This window comes from Neovison vison, chromosome 11 (genome assembly GCF_020171115.1).
Source record: "Neovison vison isolate M4711 chromosome 11, ASM_NN_V1, whole genome shotgun sequence".
Taxonomy (NCBI): Eukaryota; Metazoa; Chordata; class Mammalia; order Carnivora; family Mustelidae; genus Neogale; species Neogale vison.
Window position 1 is genome coordinate 119,842,869 of NC_058101.1, and position 17,912 is coordinate 119,860,780.

Below are 17,912 nucleotides of genomic sequence, written 5' to 3' on the forward strand. Positions count from 1 at the left end.
GTTGCACTGTCACATTTAGACCTTTGCTCCACCCACATTTACTTTAAGAAATAAGGTCATGGTCCTGCTTGTTTTTCCCAAATAGTTAATAAGTTATTTTTCACTATTTATTAAATACTATATCATTTATTTCAGTGCTTTGAAATGCAATCTTTAGAATAAACCTGCATATTTACTTGGATCTACTTTTAGATTATCTATTGTGCTAACATTCGATTTTTTTGGAAAGATTTTATTTATTTATTTGACAGACAATGAGAAAGGAACACAAGCAGGGGGAGTGGGAGAGGGAGAAGCAGGCTTCCCGCTGAGCAGGGAGCCTGATGTGGGGCCCGATCCCAGGACCCCCGGGGATCATGACCTGAGCTGAAGGCAGATACTTAACAACTGAGCCACCCAGGCACCCTAAGATTCCTTTTTTAAATTTTATTTTGCCTTCTCACATTTTTCTCCTCTTTCCCCCCATTCATCTACCTTTAATGGAAATATATTTTAAGTTAATGAAAAATATTCATTGTGGCACTTAGGGAAAATAGCAGGTTCTATTTAAAAACACCTTAACCTAAATATGTCTACCCACAGGTAGAGTAGAAAGTCAACATCAGGTGGAAATTTGGTAGCTGTCCAAAGATCTCATGCCCCCTGAAGAATCTATCAAATTGTCCAAGAGCCCATCTTTAAAAATGTATTTATTTTAGAGAGAGAGCATACAGGGAGAGGAGCACTGGGAGGAGAGAGAAACCCAAGTAGACTCCAGGCTGAGAGTGGAGCCCAGTGCAGGGCTTGATCCCATCACCCTGAGATCACAACCTGAGCCAAAGCCGAGAGTTGGACACCCAGCCGACTGTGCCACCCCGGTGCCCACAAGAGCCTATTTTTAAGATACAATTTTGTTAGAAAACAAAAGTGAGCATATTTACTTCAGAAGGCCAGTGTTTTAATTCATCTGTATTAGTCAAGTAAACCCTCATGGGACCCTGAAGAGAGAATATAAAGGACAAATTAATTTGGGGGCCTGAGGAGTAGAGCTGACTAGGAGGAGTAGAAAGAAGATAAAACTTCACTAACCTGTCAGACAAGTACTATATGATCTCACTTATGTGTGGACTCTAAAAAAGCTGGACTCCTAAAAACAGAGTAGAACAGGAGTTACCAGAGGCTAGGATGGGAGCACTGGGGGGTGGGGCGGTGGGTGGGAGCACTAGGGAGCTAATCATTTCAGAGCAAAAACTTGCAACCATTAGATGAATAACTCCTGGAGTTTCAGTGTGCAGCATAGTGATTGTAGACAGCAATACTGTATTATAAACATCAAAGTTGCTAAGAGGCTAGATCTTAATTGTTCCACTGACCCCCACACACAATCAATCATGTGGTAGGGGTGTTAGCTAATTCCATGGTAATCATATTGCAATATATAAAGGTATCAAATTAACACATCATACACCTTAAAGTTATATGTGTTATATGATGTGTTGATTAGCTCTCAATAAAAATAAATAACATTTTTTAAAATTTTTTAATTTTTTATAAACATATATTTTTATCCCCAGGGGTACAGGTCTGTGAATCACCAGGTTTACACACTTCACAGCACTCACCAAAGCACATACCCTCCCCAATGTCCATAACCCTTTGGCTATTCGAGGTCTTTTCTGGTTCCATATAAATTTCAGGATTATTTGTTCCATTTCTTTGAAAAAGATGGATGGTACTTTGATAGGAATTGCATTAAATGTGTAGATTGCTTTAGGTAGCATAGACATTTTCACAATATTTATTCTTCCAATCCAGGAGCATGGAACATTTTTCCATTTCTTTGTGTCTTCCTCAATTTCTTTCATGAGTACTTTATAGTTTTCTGAGTATAGATTCTGTGCCTCTTTGGTTAGGTTTATTCCTAGGTATCTTATGGTTTGGGGTGCAATTGTAAATGGAATTAACTCCTTAATTTCTCTTTCTTCTGTCTTGTTGTTGGTGTAGAGAAATGCAACTGATTTCTGTGCATTGATTTTATATCCTGACACTTTACTGAATTCCTGTACAAGTTCTAGCAGTTTTGGAGTGGAGTCTTTTGGGTTTTCCACATATAGTATCATATCATCTGCAAAGAGTGATAGTTTGACTTCTTCTTTGCCAATTTGGATGCCTTTAATTTCCTTTTGTTGTCTGATTGTTGAGGCTAGGACTTCTAGTACTATGTTGAATAGCAGTGGTGATAATGGACATCCCTGCCGTGTTCCTGACCTTAGCGGAAAAGCTTTCAGTTTTTCTCCATTGAGAATGATATTTGCGGTGGGTTTTTCATAGATGACTTTGATGATATTGAGGTATGCGCCCTCTATCCCTACACTTTGAAGAGTTTTGATCAGGAAAGGATGCTGTACTTTGTCAAATGCTTTTTCAGCATCTATTGAGAGTATCATATGGTTCTTGTACTTTCTTTTATTGATGTGTTGTATCACATTGACTGATTTGCGGATGTTGAACCAACCTTGCAGCCCTGGTATAAATCCCACTTGGTCGTGGTGAATAATCCTTTTAATGTACTGTTGAATCCTATTGGCTAGTATTTTGGTGAGAATTTTCACATCTGTGTTCATCAAGGATATTGGTCTATAGCTCTCTTTTTTGATGGGATCCTTGTCTGGTTTTGGGATCAAGGTGATGTTGGCCTCATAAAATGAGTTTGGAAGTTTTCCTTCCGTTTCTATTTTTTGGGACAGTTTCAGGAGAATAGGAATTAGTTCTTCTTTAAATGTTTGGTAGAATTCCCCCGGGAAGCCGTCTGGCCCTGGGCTTTTGTTTGTTTGGAGATTTTTAATGACTGTTTCAATCTCCTTACTGGTTATGGTCTGTTCAGGCTTTCTATTTCTTCCTGGTTCAGTTGTGGTAGTTTATATGTTTCTAGGAATGCATCCATTTCTTCCAAATTGTCAAATTTGTTGGCATAGAGTTGCTCATAGTATGTTCTTATAATAGTTTGTATTTCTTTGGTGTTAGTTGTGATCTCTCCTCTTTCATTCATGATTTTATTTAATTGGGTCCTTTCTCTTTTCTTTTTGATAAGTCTGGCCAGGGGTTTATCAATTTTATTAATTCTTTCAAAGAACCAGCTCCTAGTTTCGTTGATTTGTTCTATTGTTTTTTTGGTTTCTATTTCATTGATTTCTGCTCTGATCTTTATGATTTCTCTTCTCCTGCTAGGCTTAGGGTTTCTTTCTTGTTCTTTCTCCAGCTCCTTTAGGTGTAGGGTTAGGTTGTGTACCTGAGACCTTTCTTGTTTCTTGAGAAAGGCTTGTACCGCTATATATTTTCCTCTCAGGACTGCCTTTGTTGTGTCCCACAGATTTTGAACCGTTGTGTTTTCATTATCATTTGAATAACATTTTTTTAAGAGTCCATTATAATTAAAAGGAAGGGTGAAAGGAAGAGTTGAGTTCCATCCTCAAGGATAAGATTTGCCAGTTTCCTCCATTATTTTCAGGAGGAAAACCCTCATGGGGCCCTGATATAATATATTTGGGTCAGTTTTTTTCACCCAGGCTGTTCTTTGGCAGTTAAAAACAGACACCATATTTCTAAAAATTGTATTTGAGTTTTTTAACCTTGCTCCCAAGACAGGGTTGCCCAAACTAACCTACCTTGTGGGCTCGAGTGCCCTCTTCTGGCAAAGCTGTACTAGTGACAATTAAAAAATAATAGGGACCCCTGCTGTGTATATATGTAGATGGGCATATGTATCTTTGCTCACTTTTCTAACCATTTTGTTACTTTTTTTTTTTTTTAATGAAATTTCAAAGAGTAGGAACTTACTTACTTTTGATAGATTTATTAGATTGCCCTTCAGGATTCTCCTGAGTACTTTATACCCCATTCCCCTTACCTTTGCCAGCTTTGAATATTAGCACAAGTTTTTTTATTTTTTTTAAAGATTTTATTTATTTATTTGAGAAAGAGAGAGCAAAAGCAGGGGGAGGGACAGAGGGAGAGGAAGAAGCAGGCTCGTCACTGAGCAGGGAGCCCAATGTGGGGCTCCGTCCCAGGACCCGGGGATCATGACCTGAGCCGAAGGCAGATGCCTAACCAACTGAGCCACCCAGACCCCAACACATGTTTAATCTCTGTCAATATGATGAATAAAAAAGTGTTATATTAATATATTTTGAAAAGATTTTATTTATTTATTTGACAGACAGAGATCACAAGTAGGCAGAGTGGCAGACAGAGAAGCAGAGGGGAAGCTGGTTCCCTGCTGAGCAGAGAGCTTGATGCAGGGCTTGATCCCAGGACCCTGACATCATGACCTGAGCCGAAGGCAGAGGCTTAACCCACCGAGCCACCCAGGTGCCCTGTGTTATATTAATATTCTTTGATTATCAGAAAAGCTGATGGTCATCTTTTCATATTTAATAAGTCCTGTCATTTTCTTTACTCCACTCTGCTTAATCAAATCAAGCTGCATCATACAAGCACTTACGAAATCATCTTAAGGAAGTTCCTTGTGTTCCTAGTTTGTTGGGTGCTTTTTTTTCTCCCCCATGAAAACATGTTGGATTGTGTCACATGCTTTCTCTGTGCCTATTGAGATGATCATGTGGGACTTTTCATATGATATATTATAATGATTGATTTTTATATGGTGAACCACCTAGCATTCTTGGAGTTTTTTGTGTGTTCTTTTTATTTATTTATTTTATTTTAGAGAGAGAGAGAGAGAGAGGAGCTGAGGGGAAGGCCAGAGGGAGAGGTAGAGAATCTCAAACAGAGTCCTCACCAAGCCTGATGCAGGGCTCAATTTCACGACCCCGAGATCATGAGCTCAGTTGAAACCAAGAATTGGACGCTTAACCAACCAAGCCACCCAGATGCCCCCACCTTGCATTCTTTCAGTAAATTTCATTTGGCTATGGTATATAATGCTCTTTTTTTTTTAAGATTTTATTTACTTACTTGAGAGAGAGAGAGAGTGAGAGAGAACACAAGCAAAGAGGGTCAGAGAGAGAAAGAGAAGCAGACTCCCTGCTGAGCAGAGAGCCTGACATGGGGCTTGATCAGGGCCTCCAGAATTATGACCTGAGCTGAAGGCAGTTGCTTAACCAACTGAACCACCCAGCAACCTTTATAATCCTTTTACTGTGATGCTGCATTTGGTTTGATGCTGGATTTTGTTGAGGGTTATTTGTATCTATACTCATAAGAGATATTGTTATTTAGTTTTCTAGTGATACCTTAGTCTGGCTTTAGTTAAAGGGTAATTCTGGCTTATAACTTTAAGAAGGACTGGTGTTAATTCTTTAAACATTGAGTAGAGTTTCTCATGAAGCCATTTGGTCCTGGGCTTTTCTTTGCCGGCGGGGGTTTGTGGGTTTTTGATGTTGTTGTTGTTGTTTTGGTTACTGATTCAATCTGTTATTAAAGGTTACTCAGATTTTATATTTTTTCCTGAATTAGTTTTAGTGCTTTATGTGTTTCTAGGAATTTGAACACTTCTTGTAGATTATCTGATTGTTGGTATACAGTTGTTCATAGTATTCTCTTATAACCCCTTTTATGTCTGTAAGGTAGGCAATAGTGTCCTCATTTTCATAATAATCTGTCTTCTGTCTTGGTCGGTCTAGCTAAAAGTTTGTTAATTTTGTTGATCTTTTCACAGAGCCAACTTTTGGTTTCATTTATTTTTTTCTACTATAATCTAGTCTCCATGTCATTTATCCCTGCTCTAATCATGATTTCTTTCATTTTGCTTGCTTTATATTTAGTTCTTTTTTTTTAGTTTATTAAGGTGAGAAGTTAGATTATGGATTTGAGATCTCGGGTTTTTTTTTAAATGTAGGAACTTATAGCTATAAATATCCCTCAGAGCACTGGTTTTGCTGCATCGCATAAATTTTGATATGTTGTATTCTTTCACTCATCTCAAACTATTTCCTAATTTTCTGTGATTTCCTCCTTGTCCCACTGGTTAATTTCCACATATTCGTGAATTTTCCAGTTTTCCTTCTGTTAATGATTCCCGATTTTATTCTGTTGTGGGTGGAGAACATATTTTGTATGATTTTGGTCTTTTTAAAAATTTCACAAGAATTGTTTTGTGGTTTCACATACAGTCTGTCCTGGATGATGTTCTGTGTGCCATTAAGAAGAATGTTTTTGGATGGAGCATTCTCTAGATGCTGGGAGATCCAGTTGGCTTATACTATTGTTCAAGTTCTCTGTTTCTTTGCTAATATGTCTAGTTGTTCAAGTCATTGTTGAAAGTAAGATTAATGTCTCCAGTTCTTATTTTATTTTATTATTTCTTTTCAGTGTTCCAGAATTCATTGTTTATGCACCACACCCAGTGCTCCATGCAATATGTGCCCACCATAATAGCCACTACCGGGCTCACCCAACCCCCTCATCCCCCTCCCCTCCAAAACCCTCAGTTTGTTTCTCAGAGTCCATAGTCTCTCCTGCTTTGTCTCCTCTTCCAGTTTCTCCCAACTCCCTTCTCCTCTCCATCTCCACATGTCCTCCGTGTTATTCCTTATGCTCCACAAGTAAGCAAAACCATATGATTCTAGTTCTTATTTTTAAACTGTGTTTTCCCTCAATTCTGTCAATTTTTGCTTCATGTATTTTGGAGCTCTGTTATGTATATGAACAATTTTTAATTAAATATTCTTTCCCCACTCTCTCCCTCCATTCCCAACAGTATAGCATAATCTGAATTTTTTAGATTTTTTGACAGCCAAGAATTTTTGTTCAACATCCTTTTAAAAACATCTACTCTCCTACATGAAATATACATAAAAGTTTTTAAGAGTTTAATTTTCGTCTGTGCTACACAAAGATAATAGTTTTTGTTGCCGAGTACCATACAAAAGAAAATGTTATATAAGAAGGTGACAACATTTGTATAGTATGATTGTGTACAGTGCTTCCATGCACATGAGCAGTGGCCTGCTGAAGCCAGCTTATGTTCATTCAGCGACACCGCATTGAGAGCTTGAAATCCACCCTGGTGAGAGTCTTTACACCATAGAAAGGAAATGCTACAAAAAGGGGAACTCTGTGCCCTAGAGAGCCAGTTGCAAAACATTTACTAGCATATCACTGCATTAACCCCATTTTCAGATTTCAACCTCCAAATGTTGAAGAGTAGAAATATCTTCCCCAAACTTACTCAGCCACTTAAGTGGTAGCTAGATAATCAAACATAGTCCTTCTACCTGAAAATACTCTTTGTCCCTAAGCATCCATATACCCGCACGTGCATTCTCCTTCCCTACACCAACAGAGAGGCCTAGAGTATTTTGGGACAGTTTCTACAAAATCCATCATGGGCATTTATTTAATAGGATTTGCAACTCTTACTACTATTAGACTCTTACTACTTACTACTAATAGGGAAAAATAATTTTCCATGTATTGATATTTTAATGATTAAGATTTTATTCTGCCAAGATAGTATTTTCTGAAAGTCTTTTCTTATTGGCCTTTTAAAAATCATGGTATTGGCCAGCCATTAAATTCAATGAAAATTTCTTTGACAGAGGCTGAGACTTTGAGTAAAGCGATCAAGTACACTAAGAAAAGTTTAGTCAGTGCAACAGCATTTGACTGGGAGGGGTTCACAAGGCCACAGTGTGAGTGGGGAAGTATGCTATACTGCGCACACAGGTATCTGTGCGTTTTCATGGAGCGTGGGAATAGTGAAGTCTGGTAGCAGTATGCTAAGAAGTGAATTTCCTCCTGAACACTTGAAGGTATAAGCATCTTTCAGTTTCTGAGTTCATTTTTGTTGACGCTCTGCTTATACCACAGGCCAAAGGAGGGCTTAGTCTTCTTCAGGCTTCGATTGCCTTTCATTTTTACCTCCTCTGGACCCAAAGCTGTCATCTTTGTTATATTTCCTCTTCTGTTGCATCTCCACATTTTTCCTATGTAATACTTCAGGATCCAGGAGGAGCACAGTATTTTCATAAATGACTGCCCTATGCTGAGAATGAAAGGTCATACCATATATATTTTAAACTCTGCTCTCCTTCATATATTCAATTATCATGCTCACTTTTTAATTTAAATTCAATTAGCCAACATATAGCAGATCCTTAGTTTTTGGTATAGTGTTCAGTGATTCATCAGTTGTGTATAACACCCAGTGCCCATTACATCATGTGCCCTCCTTAATGCCCATCACCCAGTTACCCCCATCCCCCCACCTACCTCCTCCACAGCTACCTTCAGTTTGTTCCTGTAGTCAAGAGTCAGTCTCTCATGGTTTGGCTCCCTTTCTGTTTTCTTCCCATTCAGTTTTCCCTCTCTTCCTTTATGATCCTCTGCATTGTTTCTTATAGTCCACTTAGGAATCATGCTCACTTTTAAGTACAATACTGTAGAATTTTATATATATATACATATATATATGTGTGTGTGTGCATATATATGTAAATATGTACATCACCCACTAATACTATATAATACTTCTCAACTGTCCTAATCTTACTTCACTGCATATTTTTTCTTTCCAAATGAACTATTCTATATTTGTTCCTAACAAATCTCATCCAATTCTTTTTGTCTCTCTTCTCTTAACTAGTCACACACATTTAAAAATCTGCCTCCCCAGAATGTTACTCAAATAGTTTGGTGATGTTGGCAGATTTCATAAGTGTAATTAATTATATATCTTTTTTTCTAAGTCACCACCAAAATTTTAAAAACTGAGGGCCAATTCTTGCATAACACCATCCTAAGCGCACATGATCTAACACACAGATGGCAAAGGCCACCTTTTGGAGACCTCCTGCTACTCCATAGTTAGTATGCCAGCGTGATTATGCAGTGAGGATGCAATACGGAACTAAGTAATAAGGCTGAAAACTAAATCAAGGCTTAGTAAATATAAGGGCTCCCTATGGAGATGAAGGACCTAGAGCTGGGCACATTTTTCGTTTTGTTTTTAAAAATATTTTTATTTTATTTTTAATTTAGATTCAATTAATTAACATATATTATTTGTGTCAGGGGTACAGGTCTGTGATTTATCAGTCTTATATAATACCCAGTGCTCATTACAATACATGCCCTCCCCAGTATCTATCACCCACTTAACCCATCCCTCCACCCCTCTCCTCTCCAGCAACCCTCAGTTTATTTCCTAAGATTAAGAGTCCCTTATGGGGGGCGCCTGGGTGGCTCAGTGGGTTAAGCTGCTGCCTTCGGCTCAGGTCATGATCTCAGGGTCCTGGGATCGAGTCCCGCTTCGGGCTCTCTGCTCAGCAGGGAGCCTGCTTCCTCCTCTCTCTCTGCCTGCCTCTCTGCCTACTTGTGATCTCTCTCTGTCAAATAAATAAATAAAATCTTTAAAAAAAAAAAAAAAAAGAGTCCCTTATGGTTTGTCTCCCTCTCTGGTTTCATCTTGTTTCATTTTTCCCTCTCTTCCCCTATGATCCTCTGCCTAAATTTCCTAAATTCCACTTTCCTAAATTCCACATATCAGTGAGGTCATGTAATTGTCTTTCTCTGATTGACTTGTTTTGCTTAGTGTAATACACTCTGCTTCCATCCATGTTGTTGCAAATGGCAAAGCTTCATTTTTTATGGCTACATAATATTCTGTTGTGTATATATACCACATCTTCTTTATCCATTCATCTGTTGATAGACATCTTGGCTCTTGCAAATGGCAAGACTTCATTTTTTGTGGCTGCATAATATTCCATTTTGTATATATACCACATCTTCTTTATCCATTCATCTGTTGATGGACATCAAACTATAGACATCATAGTTTGGCTATTGTGGACATTGCTGCTATGAACATTGGGGTGCAGGTGTCCCTTTGGATCACTACATTTGTATTTTGGGGGTAAATACCCAGTAGTGCAATTGCTGGGTTGTAGGGTAGCTCTCTTTTCAACTTTTTGAGGACCCTCCATGCTGTTTTGCCGAGTGGCTGCACCAGCTTGCATTCCCACCAACAGGGTAGTAAGGTTCTCCTGTCTCCACATCCTTGCCAGCATCTGTCATTTCCTGACTTGTTAATTTTAGTCATTCTGAACGGTGTGAGGTGGTATCTCATTGTGGTTTTGATTTATATTTCCCTGAGGATGAGTGATGTTGAGCACTTCTTCATGTGTCTGTTGGCCATCTGGATGTCGTCTTTGCAAAATGTCTGTTCCTATCTTCTGCCCACTTCTTGATTGGATTATTTATTCTTTGAGCTTTCAGTTTGATAATTCTTTATAGATTTTGGATACTAGGAGCCAGGCACATTTTTATATTTTAATTTTCTCTGACACTTTAGAAATTGTTTGCTGATGAGTCTTGGTATATAATAAAACTTGTATAATGATATTTGGCTTTTCCCCCAATATTTCTAAAGATTCATTTTAAGATTTCATTTATTTATTTGAGAGAGGGAGAGAGAAAGAGAGCACATGCAGGAGGAGAGGGAGAAGAAGAGGGAGAAGCAGACTTCCTGCTGAGCAGAGAGCCCACCGAGTCGAGCTCCCTCCCAGGACTCTGGGACCATGACCTGAACTGAAGGCGCAGACACCTGACTGACTGAGCTACCCGGGTGCTCCAAAACTTCTAAAGATTTAGAAGTGAATTTGTCAGTCCTAATCCAGTTCAGTTATTTTTGACTCCTGGTTTCTTACATAATTCTCATTTGCAAAATAGGAACTGTAGTCTCTCCATCATCGGTTGTTGCAAACTTCAGTGAGAGGACCTATGGAGCGTGTTTAGCACAGTGCATAGTACATGATAAGCACCAAATAAGTGGATGTTGTTAATATTCATGCTAAAGCAGCTACTATTTTTGAGCACTTCTAATGGGCCAGATGCTACAAGGCTGTTACGTTATGATTCCTATGGTAATTTAACTTCTTTGTTTAGCACCTAACTAAAGTAGATGCTTCCGTGAAATGTTTTTTTGCTGACCGTGAAATGTTTTTTTGCTGACGACTGCTTCTGATTTCAGTTTGGGACCCACCCTGGAACCTGAGGAAGTGGTAGATAGGCTGATGAATGGGATCCTGACTGAGGAGAAAATGATTTTTATTCCATCTTCTATAAGCTTTTTAACAGTGGTGGAAAAGTAAGTGACATTTACATTTATCACCATTAGAAGATTTATGTATTACATATTTGTATTTAGATTTAAACCAGACATTTGATAAAGTACAATTAAATGGAATTAAGTTTTTTTAAAAAAGGTAAGTTTCAATGTCTATCAGTTGTTTTTTCTTAAATATTTTTATTTGTCAAAGAGAGAGAGAGAGCACAAGCAGGGGGAGCAGAAGGAGAAATAGACTCCCCTCTGACCAGAGAACCTGGTGTGGGACTCATTACCAGGACCCTGGGATCATGACCTGAGCCAAAGCCAGACACTTAACCAGCTGGGCCACCCAGGCATCCCAATCCACATCGGTTTCTAAAACCACATTTGTTAATCCTTAAAGCAGCGTTTGTATAGCAGTTGAGTAAATGAACTCAATAATTTCCACAAGTTTTTAAGTTTTCTTTCTAGAGAACGAAGGGTGTATATTTCTGAAAGTCTTGTCTCTTGGATGAATGACTATAGAGAAGTATAGTTTTCAGCATTATTATTACATAATGGAATCCTAGAACAACAATATTAGAAGAGACCATAGTTAGGTTTTAGGTATTCATCTAAATACACAAAGATAATCATCAAGCTCTTATTTTGTGCAAAGTCACACTGAGGGATAGGAATTGTTAAATACATTTTATAATTTTAAAGATCCTTGAGCCTTACTACTTGCACAGACCAGTGGCATCAGCATCACCTGGGGGTTTGTTAGAAAAACAGAATCTCTGGATATCCTGAGTCAGAGCTTGCATTCCTGTAGGATCCACAGCTGATTTGAATGCATATTCAAATTTGAGAAGCATTTCTTTAGGGCAGTAGTGCTCAGCTTTGGTCATGTTGGAATTCGCTTGGGAGTTTTCAAAATACTAAGGCCTGGGACCTGCTCCCCACGACTGATGTAATTGACCTGGATTGTGGGCTGGTCTCTGAGAGATACAACTTTCCAAGTGATTCTGATGTACAGCCAAGATTGGAACCCCCTGGCTTACCTTACCTTCCTGATAACACATTGCCTCATTACTCACATGGGAACACTGTGTAGCAGTGAGGCTGGTCCAGGTCATGAGGGGAATGTGAAGAGGTGACTTAGGTTAGAAGAGGGAAGGAAGGAAAGAAGGAAGCCAGCCAGCCAGCTTCTTGTTCTCTGTTCCTACAGTTGGGCTTCTGCAACATGGTGGGATATCAGGATCGCTTGGGAAAATAATTTTTTTGAATATTTTATTTATTTATTTGAGAGAAAGTGAGAGAGATAGGGGGAGAGAGCACAGGCAGGGAGGAGAGGGAGAAGTAGGTTCCACGTGAGCAGGGAGCTCGACATGGGGCTCGATCTCAGGACCCTGAGATCATGACCTGAGCCGAAGGTAGACACTTAACTGACTTGAGCCACCTAGGCACCCTGGGAAGATAATTTTAAAAAATAGATGCTTTGGATCTGACCTCTAAAGGATTTAATATAGGATATTTTGTTTGGGACCCAGACATCTGTATTTTAACAGGCAACTGTCACAGGCAGTTGGTTCAAGATTGTACTTTGAGAATGACTTGACCTCAGAACTGAAAAAATGTCAAGAGATCAAAAGCATACATGACACATGTCAGACTTTTTAGCCCCTTCTGCAAGGAGCTATAGTTGTACATCCCTTAGAAGTTTAGGTGGTAAAACTCAAGGATCTCCTGGGAATAACCAGGTTAAAACCTGTGATGTATTTAGCATTATTTTTGTTACATTTCATAAGTAAGCACTCAGTGACTACAGTCCTTTAGAATGTAAGTGTATGAGGGAAGGAAGTTCACCTGCTTTCATCACTCTGTGTAACCCCTATACTTTGAAGAGTTGATGGACATATGGAGGGGACACCAAAATGTTTGTTGATTTAATAAATTAATTCTATTTCCTAGACCATTACTATAGAGACTCAAGTTTTGTGCTTTGGAGTTAGAGGAAGCTGTGTTTGTGACTTGCTCACCACATGAACACAAAATGAGTTGTTTAACTTCCTTTTTTTTTTAAGGTTTTATTTATTTGTCAGAGAGAGAGTGTGTGTGTGCACAGGCATGAGTGGGGGAGGGGCAGAGGAAGAAGCAGGCTTCATGCTGAGCAAAGAGCCCAATGTGGGACTCAATTTTAGGATTATGACCTGGGATTATGACCTCAGCCAAAGGCAGACTCTTAACCAAGTGAGCCACCCAGGCATCCCAAATTGTTGAACTTCTTAGCAGCTCATCGTCTTCATCTGCCACATGGAGATAGTAAGACATTATAGGATTGTGAGAAATAAATTAAATGATGCATTTAAAGTATTTAGTATATTGTAAATACTCAGTAAATGTTATATACAGCTATTATTATTATAATTAACACTGTTATTAGCATTGCCCTGATTTTTCTCTGACAGAATCAAACTTTGGTGCTCAGTTGCCAGGCCTTTTTTAATGCCTTCTGGTCAGATGTCTGTATATTCAGCTGATCCTGTACAGCATGGCTTTGAAATGCAGGGGTCCAGAGATGGATTTTTTTGTTGTTGTTACAGCACAGTATTGTAAATGTATTTTCTCTTCCTTATGGTTTTCTTAGTAACATTTTCTTTAGTTTACTTTATTGTAAGAATATAGTATAAGGAAGGGGGAAAATAATATAGTGTATAATACATATAACATGTAAACATGTTATTAACTGTTTAGCTTCTCAATAAGGCTTCCTTCTGGTCAATAGGCTTTTAGTAGTTAAGTTTTTGGAGCATCAAAGGCACATGTGTGTTGTGCAAGGTCAACTATAATTATGGCGACTTACATATTCTGTTTAGATTCTCTCAGTCTTACTGGAATGTGATGAATTCCTCAATATTCTTAAGTACCGGCATATCTCATTCTATTGCCCTCCATCTCACTGTACTCTCAGATACTGTGTTTTTACAAACTGAAGGTTCGTGGTAACCCTGTATCAAGTGACTCTACCAGTGTCATTTTTCCAACACCATTTGCTGACTTCCTGTCTCTGTCACATTTGATAACTCCTGAACTATTTCACACTTTTTCATAACTATATTTCACAACCGATTTCAGATCACTGTAAGCTCAGATGATGGCTAGCATGCTTTAGCAATAAAGTATTTTTTAATTAAGGTCTATAAACTTTTTTAGACATAATGTTATTGCACACTTAATAGACTATACTATAGTGTAAACGTAATTTTTATATGTACTGGGAAACCAAAAAATTCATTTGACCTGCTTTATTGTAATATTTGCTTTATTGCAGTAGTTTGGCCCCAAACCTGCAGTATAGGGTGGGAAGGGGAAAAAATTAGACCTACTATGTGTCCATCATAAACAAAAAAAAATGTTTAAAGCATTTTATTTTTTTTTTAAAGATTTTATTTATTTATTTGACAGAGAGAAATCACAAGTAGATGGAGAGGCAGGCAGAGAGAGAGAGAGGGAAGCAGGCTCCCTGCTGAGCAGAGAGCCCGATACGGGACTCGATCCCAGGACCCTGAGATCATGACCTGAGCCGAAGGCAGTGGCTTAACCCACTGAGCCACCCAGGCGCCCTGTTTAAAGCATTTTAGATAACACATTGATTCTTCACAAGAACACTGTAGAGCAGGCATTAATTTTTCCATTTTCCCATGGGGAATTTAAACTCACAAGTTAAATAACTTGTTCAGCATTATGCTCAAAACCAACTGCTTTATCTGCATTTTCATTTAGTAGTTCTCCCTCAGTCTCTCAGTGGAACATTTTAATAATATTTTGAATTATAAAGTATAAAATTAGTTCTGTTCTCACTTCCTTTACAACATCATGTTTCTTATTTTAAAAGACGTTAGCCTCTCAATTCCTCAGTTCTAGGCACCTCCTCTCTCAGATCTTCTGAGAAACACAGGTGTGTATCTGTTTCAAAAATTAAGTATTTCAAGTCACTCCTACCCTAAAGGAGTTGAAGCCTCCTTCCTTTTCTTTTTGAAAAAGAAATGGATTTAGGGATGCCTAGGTGATTCAGTCAGTTAAACCACTGCCTTCGGCTCAGGTCATGATCCCAGGGTCATAGGATCAAGTCCCACATCAGGCACCTGGCTCAGGCAGAGCCTGCTTCTCTCTCTACCTCTGCCTACCACTCTGCCTGCTTGTGCTCTCTCTCTCTCTTTACGACAAATAGATAGATAAATAAAATCTTAAAAAAAAAAAAAGAAATGGATTTAATTGTAAAGATCATAGAGGAGTGACTCAGAGTTAAAGCTCCTAATCTTAAAACTAATCTTGTTTAATATAATACATGGTAAAGGATACACCCAAACTACAGATTACAGATATGTACTATCTCTGTTACTGATAACAGACCCTGCTATGAATGTGGTAATGTCTTCCTTCTCGGCCTTATGTTAGCTATCATGCAGCACTTAAATCTGTGAGAAAATAGTAGTGAAGGGGAGCAAGAGAAAAATCATGCCTTCGGTGTTTAGACAAGGCGTATAGGAGTCCTCATCTGAGGCTCTCCAGAGACCATAGGATGGAAAGTTCCATCCTACAGGCATTTCCATAGTGGATAGATAAGAAAACAGCGCTGTAACGGGAGACTTTACAAATACCCATTGTTAAGTGGGGGCTAGGGCAATAAGACTGAAGTCTGTTTTTTTTTTTAAGAAATATCCAAAAAACTTCCTTATTCTTAAAGAGAGAAAGAAAGAAAAAAGAAAGAGAAAGGAAGAAAGAGAGTCCAACAAATAGTTTCCTTTTTTTCTTTTTCCTTTTTTTTTTTTTTTTTTGACAGAGAGGAAGATCACAAGTAGGCAGAGAGGCAGGCAGTAGCAGGGGAGGGGGGGAAGCAGACAGTTGGTGGGGGGGGGCAGGCTCCCCGCTGAGCAGAGAGCCCGATGCGGGGCTCGATCCTAGGACCCTGAGATCATGACCTGAGCTGAAGGCAGAGGCTTAACCCACTGAGCCACCCAGGCGCCCCAAAATAGTTTCCATCTTGTACGTGCCTATTCCTCCTTCCTCTGTTTGTATGTGATTATAGTCCAGTATCTGATTTATACATGACATGTAGCTGCCTCATACATAGAATGTAACTAAAGTTCTTTTTCTCATACAAAAAAAGATGATATATGATAAATGTAAGTATTTTAAAAGAAGAGATATTTTACAAATGCACTTAATGTTAATTTCCTAATTATTTTCATGTACTCCCTTTTTTTTTTCCTTTTTTTAGGATCCTTCCGGAGCGTTTCCTGGCATTTTTAAAACGAAAGATCAATGTTAGGTTTGATGCAGTTATTGGATATAAAACTAAAGGACAATAAGTCCTACACTGACTACATTCCACATTTAGTTGATGTAAATACGTATCTTCAAAAATACCAGCTTTCCAAAACATCATTATATTTAAGTAGCATAACTTAAATTCTTTTTCATATATTAGCTAAAAATAAATAGAACTGATTTACAAGGGTTAAGTTGATTTCATCTAATACTAATCAGAACTTAAACGAATGCTTAGACTTCTGCTTTTCCTAATTAACTTTTCTTCTTCAGTATCATCTTTTGAGGCCCTGTAGGTCCTCATTTATTAACACTTGTCCTTAAGGTGAAAGCTAATTTCATATAATAATACAAAGAGGGGAGTATCTTAGGAATTGACCTTATAGAAAATGGAGAAAAGGAACAAAAATAATTTTATAATTTCTAAGATTTCGTGCCTTGTGAAGTCTTTGCAAAATTTGTACTATAAATGTATAAGATATATTTTTATTTCTAATTGCACTTAAATTTTATATATTTCACGTTTCCTTTTCTAGTCTCCATAAAAACAAAAACTTCAGGCTCTCTAAATACAATGAAGGACTGTATCTACTGGCATTTCACAGTGAGTTTCATGTGATGTAGGAAATGTCACTGAAACATTTCATCTTACACATTACCACTCTGTTTCCTGAAAGATGCCTGACATTCCAAAGCCAAACATTTCATCTCAAGGAAACTAGAGATCCACGCGTGTTGCAGGTATAAAAGCATCATTGGGATTTGAGGCAGAGAATTAGGAGAATGTACCCACGGTGGCAACAATAAACAGATTTAAACTTTTGTCTCCATCTTTTCATCTTGAACAGAACTTTCCCTAACCTTCAAATGAAAAGAAAATGGATTATGTAATCAAAGGTCTTTTTTTTTTTTTTAATACCCAGAAATTTCTCGGATGTGATTGATGCTCAGTGTGATGAGAATTTAAGATCCGACCTATAAATGGAAAAACTAAGCAGGCTTGCTGGATTTCTATTGAAGAAAAATTTTTCCAAGATGGTATTAGACACATACACAAATGAGAGAACTTTGGTCCTTGTGTCAGAAGGTCCATATCCTTGTGTCAGAAGGTCCATACTCAGAAAACATATAAATCAGAATACTCATCCTTGTGAAATGGAGTAAATGGGTCACATTAGGTACATAAACTTCAGGGTAAAAGATCTTAATTCTGTTTCTATACAGAAACATATTTATTTAATATTTAATATTTATTGATTTACCTCCAGGAATTCTGTGTAGCAGGTGAAGTTGAAGGCATTGTTGAAATTCCTATAGGGAGCAGGAGCCCAGAAGAACCTTAGAGGTTGGAGCCCTAGCTCTGCCGACAGCTTAATGAATACTCTACAGAGTTCCGGGATTTTGTTCTCTGCTGTCAGCATGAAGGTCTCTTCATGAGACTCAGCGTGAGACTCTAGGTCTCAAAACTTGTAACATATATTTTAAGTCTCAAGACTTGACTTAGTCAACAAATTAAGTCATCTCATCAGTGCCACTGCGGATTAGAAGG

General features: G+C 38.2%; 1 protein-coding gene across 1 annotated transcript in view; it reads left to right on the plus strand.

Moving 5' to 3' along the window:
* HSD17B11 (hydroxysteroid 17-beta dehydrogenase 11) overlaps nt 1-17,185 on the plus strand; it is a 40,159-nt gene extending 22,974 nt beyond the window's left edge. Inside the window, exons 6-7 of the mRNA XM_044224565.1 lie at nt 10,973-11,089; nt 16,314-17,185. Coding sequence (XP_044080500.1) covers nt 10,973-11,089; nt 16,314-16,404 — 208 coding nt within the window. The 3' untranslated portion in view covers nt 16,405-17,185. The remainder of the gene's footprint in view (nt 1-10,972; nt 11,090-16,313) is intronic.
* The last annotated feature ends 727 nt before the right edge of the window (nt 17,186-17,912 follow it).